This window comes from Sinocyclocheilus rhinocerous, unplaced genomic scaffold (genome assembly GCF_001515625.1).
Source record: "Sinocyclocheilus rhinocerous isolate Xijiao unplaced genomic scaffold, SAMN03320098_v1.1 scaffold1724, whole genome shotgun sequence".
Classification (NCBI taxonomy): Eukaryota; Metazoa; Chordata; class Actinopteri; order Cypriniformes; family Cyprinidae; genus Sinocyclocheilus; species Sinocyclocheilus rhinocerous.
In genome coordinates this window covers 1,540,906-1,551,669 of record NW_015626034.1, presented here as the reverse complement: position 1 = coordinate 1,551,669, position 10,764 = coordinate 1,540,906, and the positions used below count along the sequence as shown (strand labels likewise).

The following is a 10,764-nucleotide window of genomic DNA, read 5'->3' as shown; positions in this document are numbered from 1 at the left end:
TTGAGCCGTTCTGTGCAGGATTGTGGCATCTTTCGAATATTCAGTGATTGCTATGGTGAATGACGTCAAGTTGACCGTTACAATATGGCGCACGGCTTACGTATAGCGGCCCATAGAAACAGTCGCTAATGAGGCATCTACCTATATATATCTATGACCAGTACGACATTTAGCGGAAGCTAGAGATTTTGGTTTATAAAGTTTTAAATATGGATATTATTCTTACACAAAGCTTCGAGTCTGCTCAGAAGGCCTTTATTAACCCACCGCTTGGAAGAACCAGGATATTTTTTTAATATAACTCCAATTGTATTCGTCTGAAAGATGAAAGTCATTTACACCTAGGATGGCTTGAGGGTGTGTAAATCATGTGGTAATTTTCATTTTTGAGTGAACTGTCCCTTTAAAGCAATGCCATTTTTGCAACATTGGAGCCCCCTACAGTTAAATGAGTGGAATTCACTGTTCTAAATATATCACTGTGGATAGCTGTGCACATGCATTTGTTGATGCCATAAATTAATCCGCCCTTTTCAAGGAATTTCGTACCGCTACATTCTCCCACAACAGACCTTTGGTGGGGAGCGCGGGAAACAAACTGAAGTCAACAAACATGTTGTGGGGCCACAGTATATTTACAAAACCAATTGACATGTCTGTGTTTTGAAATGTGTGGTATCTTGCGATGATGAGACAGGACTTTTTAAAGACCTTTCAACTCATCTGAACACTTGTTACTGAACACTATAATAATCCAACGCTAGGCAGAAAATACTACCTGGAACATTCTTGGAAAAGGACAGGAACATTATTTAGAGGGTTGAATGGGCACATGAAGAGAAGAAGCTGAAAACGATTTCCAGTAACAGGTGTAAATGTCCACCGTTAAGCATCTGCTCAACACACTGTAAAACACACAAGGGTGTGTGACTGGTCTGATTGTTAAGTAAAAGATTTGGGATTTCTAAGTTTGATGCAATCTAGAAAATAATGTGGATGTAGTACTTTTCCCCAAAAAGAAGTCAGCCTCAGCAGAGTATGCTGAGATGAAGTTGAAGTCAAAGATAGCATCATTTTGAGACATGGGCTCTTTGCAGAAAAAAAGGAAAAAGAAAAGATTTGACTCCATTCCATTTGCGACGAAGTGTGAAAAGTGTTAAATGGATTTCAGAATTTAAAAGAGACCATCAAAAAGTCCAATTATCATCTCTATGTGCATTCACATGGACAGACTGCACTGAGATAAAAGACTGTGCCTTCTTGCACAGCAGTTCTTCTGGCTTCTTCTCATTAGTTTGCCCTTGGGACAAAATGATATATCTGTCATCTTTCAGATATGTAGAGAATTTTAGTCAGCAAAGAAACCCTGCTGTCTCACGGAGGTTAAAATAAAGCCATGTTTGACATGTGTGATCCTTCACTGAAGTGCTTGCTGTCATTGCCACCGAATATTTCTTAGTTTCATCTTTATCCTCGACATAATGCATTTTTGAAAATGTGTACATAAGGGTAGCCACAAACAAGAGTGGTGCTTGCTTGTTCAATTGTCATCAATGGTTGGTTATTAATATATTGTTATATGGTTGCTTAGGCATGCTATTGCATAAGGCAATAGAACGTCAGGCTTTTTATAGGCATAAGTCCACCATCTTTCATTTTTAATAGAAAGAGAACAGTTGAACTACACGACTTTTAGAATCTAAACAGATTTTAAAACACTAGGCATCAAATATTTGCAGACTTTGTAAATGGCTCCAGAGGAAAAACTGGGCATCATTCACTGAACGACTGAAGATCAGACACTTACAGACTTTTAATTGGTTTCCCGCACAACCTCATTCAGAAACATGCATGTCCTAGCAATGAAGCTGAACAAACTTTAGTTCTAAAATCAGCTCAAAATTTCAATCGTGTTTCAGATCCTCCAACTGGATGGAATCATAGTCTGAAGCTAAAAAAAAAAAACTGAGTTTGCACCCATCATACACTTTGCAAGTGACTGCGAAATCTGTGTGTAAAGTGGGGCAAAAATCGGGGCAAAAATAGTGTAATGTATTCCAGGCTTAATAATGAAATAACTGGAATACATTACTGATTTTCTTAACCTTGCAAATGCACATGACCTTATTGTACATGCATTTGTAGGAGTTTTCCTTTCAGATGCAAAGTTTATGGTAGGAGAGCTAACTGTGCTGAGAATTTCAGGCCGAGAGTGGTTCATAATCGTGCCGTGCCGAACCGAGCTCAAGTGGAAACATAACTGGAACCATTCCTTATCGTTCTTAGAACCGTTTGGATCAATGGTGGAAAAACAGCTTAACAATATCGTTCCTCTATGCCATTATCATTATAGTTGAGGTGTGGACTAAAATATTTTTTTGGTGGTGAGATGTTATTCCAAACATCTATGAATTTCTCTCTTCTGTTGAACACAAAAGAAGATATGGTGCCTAGCCATTGATCCAGTCTAAAAAATGCTGGGTTATTTCAACCCAACTTTCGGTCAAATATGGACTAACCCAACAGTTGGGTTAAATTTTTACATAAAATTTTTAACCCAAAAGTTGGGTTAGTCCATATTTGACACAAAGTTGGGTTGAAACAACCCAGCATTTTTTAGAGTGCATAGTATTTTGTTCTCATACTGTGAACGTCAGTGACTAAAAGCAGCTGTTTGGTTACCAACTTTCTTCAAAATATCTTCTTTCGTGTTCAACTGAAGAAAGGAATTCGGTAACACTTTATTTCGATAGTCCACTTTAGACATTCTATTAACAGTAAGTAACTTTGCAACTACATGTCAACTAGCAGTTAGTAGAGTATTAGTAGACTGTCTGCTTAATATCTTCTAACACTTTCTTTGTCAACTTATTCTACTAACCCTAAACCTACCCTAACAGTCTACTCTGAGAGTTAGTAGACATGTAGTTACAAATGAATGAGAATTAGTTGACATATAGTTACAAAGTTACTTATAGTTAATAGAATGTCTAAAGTGGACTATCGAAATAAAGTGTAACCAGGAATTCATACAGGTTTGGAACAATGTGAGGGTGAGTTAATGATGACTGAATGTTCATTTTTGGTTGAACTATCTCTTTTTTCTTACAGTCAGTTTTCTCTTTCAGGTCAGCTGTTATGACAGTTGTTTCAAGCGAATCTTAGTGAATCTTAGAATCTTAGTGAAACTTGTGCCTTTGCTCTTCATTGCGCTATGCTACAATATAAAACTTTTAGGTGTTATTTGAGAGATACAGAGTCACATTATCATTTTAAGCACATTTTGATTTTTGTATTTCCCCACTCAGGAACTAAATTGCCTTGAAATGAACTTTGACCATGTCCAAATAGAAATTCAACTGGAAACGTTCCCTAGCATGCTCCGAATCATTCGGTTTTACAGTGTAAAAATGCTTTATGTTTCTGCCCTTAGGTTTAGGGGATCAAATCACTAATCCTAAATATGAGTAATCGTAGTAGTGATGCTTGCTTTAGTAAACACCATAAATCATGTGTGCAAGCTCAATGACAGGGCTTTGATGAAAAGTGGCACATGGTTATTTCTGTTCAGTTCTTCACCTCCATGCTTCAAAGGGGCAAGGTCAGGGTGTCGGGCTGGCTAGGAAGGACTCATTCCACACATCATTTGGCAGGAAATTGCTGCCCTACACAGTTTCACACACTGGCACACGGCCCACAAAGCCACAAATCTGCCAGCAGCATTATCGGGTATTTTAAAAACCCTTACAGGTCTCAAGAGGAGCAAGAGAAGGCTGACGGTTATCTTGGAATTTCATTGCTCTACTTTGGCTCAAATCTATCAATACAGGTATGTATGAGACCTTGGCCTTGCAACGGATTGAAACGGAAAGCTTTGGATTAAATATATTGATTAGTAAAACAGAGCATGCATGTTGGGTTTAAATGCTATGATACCTTCTGATAAGTACTCAGAGGATAGCAGAGCACATTTCCTGAAAGGGAAAATGATTCAGAAATACATTGTCACTCATGTGCTTTTTTTGATTCAAGTTGTCCTGGAGTTAAACGCGACTGCTCTACAAAGCCACGTCAAGTGAGACATAGAAAAATATAATAGAAAGCCACTAAGCTGTTGTCTGTTGATGTAAATGAAAAACAGTTTTATTGGTGAATTCCAAAGAATACAGGACTTTGTGTGCATTGATTTTTAAATCCATTTATCAAATGGATACAACGTTTTTAGACGGTTTCAATCAACCAAAAACCTTTATCGATTAGTTGTGATAGAAAAGGCCTATTCATTCTCAGCAGGAACTTGTAAAAATATGCGTCCCTCATTGCTGAGTGCTTTCAATCATCTCATTACTTAAAAATCATATGACATTGGACAAAAGGAAAGAGCTTTAGCATTTTTTGTCCAAGTAGACTCCTTCTCCTTGTTTCAGGGATAAGGATTTGGGCTGTTTTCCAAACCAGGGTCAGTGAATCAATAACGCATTTACTCTAGAATGCTTTATGTTTGGCATGGTTCTGCATTTAGCAAAAGCATGTTCCGCTTAAGAAACAGTTGACATTGCCGATACAGCATGTATACGTGAATGTGTACTTGTAATAGTAATGTAATTCTCTTCACGCCCTGATGCTCTGAGTAATGACAAGGCAATCTTGAAAGTGGGGCTCTATCAACCGTCAACTCCATTGCTGCCCCCTAATGACCTGCTCTTCATAGCTGCAAATAAGAGTGCTCAAGCTTTGTTTGAATATGCATAAACTTGATTTTAATATGCATGCAGGGCCACCCCTAAAAAATGTTTTGGGAGCACGTTCAAGCATGCTAATCATGTCTGAGCACTTTATGTTGTGATAGTGCTAATAGTTTGAGTTGAGTTCTTTAGAAAATGACCAAGATTGGATAAAATCTTCATATTTAAGAATTGTTTAAGTTGAGTGGAATCGGCCACATCTCACAGGATGCTGAATATATGCATGTATATGCATGTAGATTCAAATATAAATCTGCATCCTGTTCCAAATAATTTCCAATTTCCAGAATTAATAAGGCTGGACATGACATGCTGGATACACAGCAGTCTCTGGGTCAATTTCAGTTTGTCTAAAGTCAATGTTAAAAGGGATTTGAGAAATATTTATTTTCGTTTCCAAACTAAATTGAGATTTTAATGGAAGTAGACATATACTCAAACAAACAAACCACTTGATATTGCAAAGGCATTGCTCAGCCTGCCTCTCAAGCTTTCTTAAGGCCATCTCCGCTCAGATTTATTCAGAAACTGCACTTACGGAGTTATGGACCATCTTTCCTTGCTGATTTATGCACCACTGAAGTGCACTGTCAGTGAATAGTTAATATATTCTTTACATAGTAAAACCAGTCTATTGTAAAATCAATACTACTGGCTTCTGTACAAACAATGTGTTAAGAGAGAGTCAGAGAGTTGTATAATGGAACTATGGTATAAATGGAAAATGTATAATCTCAAATCATTTTCAATATGTACATTTTTAGATATGTAATATTCAAAGGCTTTTTACCATAAGTGCAGTGTTCGGTGTGACCATGTAAAATGTTTGTGTCGTTATCCAATGATTTCTCTGTTTTTAGGTCTTCCAGATCTCGCTGACAGGCATCAGACAAGATGTTCTTTGTGAAGGGGGTCAAAGCAACACGAGTCACACAACAAAGGTGTGCAATTGTTTAGCACCTGCTCTACCTACTTCTATGTACCTTAACTGTCATTTGGGTGATTGTTGTTCATGTCATTTGTGGCCAATCAGCACCCAGGACTGGAACTATACATTTTATAAATTATAAACTATTTCACAGTTTGGACTTCTTTTCAGGTTGATTTACAAGACATTGTGGGGGAAAAAAAAAAAAAACGAGACAGAAACGGCGCAGAAGGCTGGGGAGGACAGAGCCATTCTGCTGGGGTTGGGAATGGTGTTCAGCTCGGTCATGATGTACTTTGTGATCTGTATGGTTCGTGCTTATGCAGACAGGTAGTGTTATGTCATGACTGCTTTAATAATATTTAGCTGTGAACTAAAACAATAACTACATCATCAGTGTATCTACAGTTGCAATCAAAAATATTCACCCCCCCCCTTGACCTGCCATGCATTCTGTTGCAGTGAACAATATTTTATGAAAACAATTCACCCCAGGTATGAATAAACTATTATAGAAAGTTTATTAATACACATTTCATTGATTCTGAGAATGAAAAGTTAATGAAAAAAAAAGTATTTTCTCTAAACATTCATTTACAAAATTATTCAACCCCCAAAAGTCAAATTTTGTCTTTTATTCTTTATAATCTCCAATAAATGTTGCCAGATTCTCCAATAAATCTTAGCCTCAGAAGCTTCCCGATCACTGAAAATCTTTGGTTTTCATGTTGCCACTTTCTTTAAATTACACCAAATATTTTTATTCAGATTTAAAACTGAAGACTGAACAGGCCACTCAAGAACATTCTATTTGACCAATACTTGAACAAAGCTTTGGTAGATTTGGATATATGTGGATTTGCATGTTTGACCATGGGAATGGTGTTCTGCTCATAAGCTTTTTTTTGCACCACACATACCAATAATCCATAAAAAAAGTTCCAGTTTGGTCACATGATTCCAGAAACATTCTTTCAGAACTCCAAAGGTCTATTCAGATATTTTTTTTTTTAGCATATTCAATTCTGCCTTTTATGTTGTACTTGGTCAAGAGTGGCGTTTGGTGAGATGTCCCAACATGAAGGCCATGCTTGTCTAGTGTTCTTCTTATACTGTGCATTGAAATGGTTTCATCTCTGTGGCTTTTTTGAGAGCTCTTGGCTTTACCGTATATGCTACTCCACTTTCACACATGCATGGGCTAAGTTCATGTACGTGTAACAACTCAAGTTAATTCAGTGATAGAGTTTCCAAAATCTTAATTGTGTTTTAACACAATTTTGTTCCCTACCATACAAATAAGTGACTTGAATAGTTGAATAAAGGTTGAATAATTATGACAGCTGGTTTAGTGTTTGCTGTACTGCACACACAAAGGTTCATCCCATTATGGAAACCTTATTTTTGAGTGTATTTCTCTTTTAAAGGTTTTCTTTCTTTTGTATTCTAGTGTATTGACAGATGAAACCACCTGCACTGTGCTAAACTCCAGTCTAACAAAGAATATCAACTGTTCATACAACTGTGGCTCAGACAGCTGGCGGAGCTCTAAGTACCCCTATCTACAGGTCTGCGTCAGCCTGAACGCCACCGGCTGCATTGGGCTGCTCTCTCACAATGAGGAGATGCTGGACGTCAATTCTGAGGTCAATCATTCCGTGAACTGAGGAAGACCATGGGAATTAATTAATGCAGTGGTTTCTCCTATAGCAATGAGATTCAGTTGAGACCAAATAGAACATTTTCAACAGTTAGAGTCAATAAACTCAATCAATTCTTTGAAGACAGTTTCCAGTTTATGCAGTCCAGTTTCTAAGGAATTTTAGCCAATCCAAAATCTAGACATTCAGAAATGCTCGCTCTCAGTCATTTTGCATTTTAAGATGTGCAGACGTTGGATTGACTGACAGGCCTTTGGAGGGCAGGGTTGTAGAGTGATTGACATTACAAAATAAGTTAGCAAAAATGATTAAATCACAAACAGAATGCTCAAAACTCCTGCGCTTTGAGCAATCTCTTAGAAATACAATTGTCATGATTATTATGATCAAGTGGAAGCTTAAAAAAAAGAAGAAGATATTATTAAAAAGAGTTACGTTTGTTCTGCTTGTGAATGAATTCAAATTTAAATGGACCTCCAATTTAAAACCAACCTTTCACACTATATATACACTATACTGTTCAAAAGTTTGGGTTTAGCAAGATTTTTTAATGTTTATAAAAATGCTCACTCAGGCTGCCTTTATTTAATCAAAAATACTGTAAAATGATAACATTGTAAGATATTGTTACAGTTTAAAACAGCTATTTTCTCAAATTTAATTTATGTGAGGACAAAGCTGAATTTTCAGCGTCGATTACTGGTCACATGATCCTTCAGAAATCATTCTAAAATGCTGATTGGCTGCTCAATAAACATTTATTATTACTATCAATATTGAAAACAGCTGTTTTGCTTAATATTTTTGTGAAAACCATGGTACCTTTTTCCAGTTTTCTTTGATAAATAGAGATATTCAAAAGACAGAATTTATAATTTATGTAACACTATAAATCTCTTACTACTATTACTTTTGATAAATTTAATGTGTCCTTGCTGAATAAACGTATTACTCCCCCCCCCACACACACAAAACGTATTCAGAAAACTAAAATAAATAAATATAATAATATATATTTTTAAAAAATCTAAACTACCATTCAAATACTTTTTGAGATTTAATACATGATTCTCTTTAAATACAAAATGAATTAATCATTAAATATTATTAAACAAATAACTCGTGCCTTTGTTTTTCCACAGTGTTTTTATGTGCCAAAATGACAGAAGGACCTCGCCGCCCTGCGTGTTATGATCCAGGACATTTCGCACCAGCAGGTGACATGTTACCACGACTCCAGCGAGCATCAGGGCAGCATCCTCCTGAAGCGTCTGTCTTCCACTCTCTCTTCTGGCCCTCCTGCATGTTATCTGGAGGAACCCTCATCATACTCATGGTCAAGCTCGCTCAGTACCTTTCCATACTGTGTGAACAAATTGGCAAAGCCCCAAAGTGAAAGGGGAACAGTGATTGACAGACTTAGTGAAGTGAATGAAGGAGCTTTCATTTCTTCTTCAAATGGTTTTTGGCCTCCTGCTGTTCAAGGATTGACTGGAAATTGATATGTTAGTCTTCCATGACTAAGCTATATTGTAACCACAACTCATATCTCTGAAGTGCTGCTCTATTCCAGATGGAGTATAGTGTTGTTTGTAGAAGGGCATTACAATATACAGAATAGTTGTGCAATATAATCTAACATCTAACCTTTTGACAAATGTTTCTAATCTGTTATAAGCCTTGGGAATATTATCATAAAGTATATAATAATTGAAAAATAATTCATTTAAATAATCAAGAATTTAAAAGGGATAAATTAGGGAGTAAAAAAGAAATTACTGATTAATTATTAGAATATTTTTTCAAATATATACAATGTTTAGCTCACTGATGAATATGACTAATGTTCTTTTTACATTTCATATCTCATTGAATGGGAACTATTATTATGTTATATAATATATTAAGCAGTTTTTATTAATGAATTGTTTCATACAAGCTTTTTTTTTATAATTTGACTTTAATTCATTCACAACCCATTTACTTGCAGTGTGATGTATTTCTGAGTGATACAAAATATTCAACAGGGAAAATGTAGGACGGGGCTTGGTTTTATACAACAGGAATGCATAGACTTGATTGGATCAGGAAAAGTGGCCATTTCAAAAGCAACAAGAACTGAATTTTCTGTGTTGATTTTTCACCCATATTTAGAATTACGCATTGCATTGTGTTGTGTTTAAAGGTTGAAGGAAATGTCAGTAATCTTAATGTTTTGTCAGCATATTATCTTTTTTTCACACCATTATTAAAATAAAGAAATAGTTCACTCAAAAATGGAAATTTGCAGCTTTTTACTTCACAAGGTGGATTAATGGGATGTTTTTATCAGCTGGCTCTCATTCTGATGGCACCCATTCACTGTAATGCTAAAATTGTTAAAATCAGTTCCAATGAAGAAACAAACCCCTCTACATTCAGCTCATTGAATTTACCCTCTTAACTGCATCTATAACCTCTTGAAATGGTTCATTGCCTATTTGATTATAATGAACAATCACAATGTTATAAAAAGCTATGGCCACAGGGTGTAAGGCACTAATGTTAACTTCATAAGACACTGAATAAAGTCATTATGACTACTAACCTGCCCACTGCAGTAGGGACACATTATACTATTTTCTATCTGGGTTGTGCTGCTCCGTGGGGCCTCCAGACCTCCATCTTAAGAGCCTGTAGATCCTTCCCTCCGTCACTTTACTCTGCTTGCCTAGTAACTCCTCTCTACTGATCTCATTGCAGAGGAAAGCAAGATGCTGGTTGAGCTTCACCAGCCCCACCAGCAGGATTCCACCGAACAACATGAGGCTGGGCCACAGCAGATAGTACAAGGCCGTTTGAACGGTGTATTTCCTCCTAATGATGGCGTCGTTTGGGTGTGCCACACTGAGATAGCATGTCATATTATCCCCTGGCACAGTTAACACATCTTTGATGTTATTGGCCTCAGCCTCTTGTTCTGTCTGGTTTCGTTGGCATTTCGGAGTGTAGAAACACTGAGGGAAAGATTATGGCAAGCATTAATGAAATCTAAAATTGAAATAGATATTTCAGACCTTTACATGGTCAGTGACTATGAAAAGATGAACTATATATATATATGAAGAGTTCATTTGCAAAAACCGCGTGGACGAAGCGGAGTCCAGCCCGGAGTCGTCACATGTCCTTCCGGACGCTCCTTCAGTGATTTCGACGGCCGCGCCGTTCTCAAGCCCGCCGCCTCAGCTCACTCTAACTGTGTATTCACACCGCCGCCGTCGAGAGTGTCAAAAATCGCTCTGGCCGCCCTGCCAACAACGCTGTAGAAAGATTTGTGGCCGCTCTGACGCTCTGACGTAGATCGAATGCTTATCTTGTATTTAAAGGGGACGCAAAGCAAACAAGCTTGTTGATCTTGTGCAGACTGACCACAAGGAGGGTAACGTTATAA

At 37.1% G+C, this 10,764-nt stretch overlaps 2 protein-coding genes and 1 long non-coding RNA gene across 3 annotated transcripts in view; 1 reads left to right on the top strand and 2 right to left on the bottom strand.

Moving 5' to 3' along the window:
- The window catches only part of LOC107709066 (uncharacterized), an 8,074-nt gene extending 6,618 nt beyond the window's left edge, over positions 1–1,456 (bottom strand). The window contains exon 1 of the long non-coding RNA XR_001636435.1: positions 1,446–1,456. This is a non-coding gene — a long non-coding RNA (uncharacterized LOC107709066). The remainder of the gene's footprint in view (positions 1–1,445) is intronic.
- A 4,183-nt stretch (positions 1,457–5,639) lies between these two features.
- LOC107709054 (calcium-activated potassium channel subunit beta-2) lies at positions 5,640–8,730 on the top strand. The gene is given in 5 exon segments (XM_074560063.1): positions 5,640–5,686; positions 5,845–6,003; positions 7,124–7,319; positions 8,477–8,606; positions 8,609–8,730. Coding segments are annotated over 5 exon segments (654 nt in total).
- A 1,219-nt stretch (positions 8,731–9,949) lies between these two features.
- The window catches only part of kcnmb3 (potassium calcium-activated channel subfamily M regulatory beta subunit 3), a 5,326-nt gene continuing 4,511 nt past the window's right edge, over positions 9,950–10,764 (bottom strand). The window contains exon 4 of the mRNA XM_016513369.1: positions 9,950–10,344. Coding sequence (XP_016368855.1) covers positions 9,950–10,344 — 395 coding nt within the window. The remainder of the gene's footprint in view (positions 10,345–10,764) is intronic.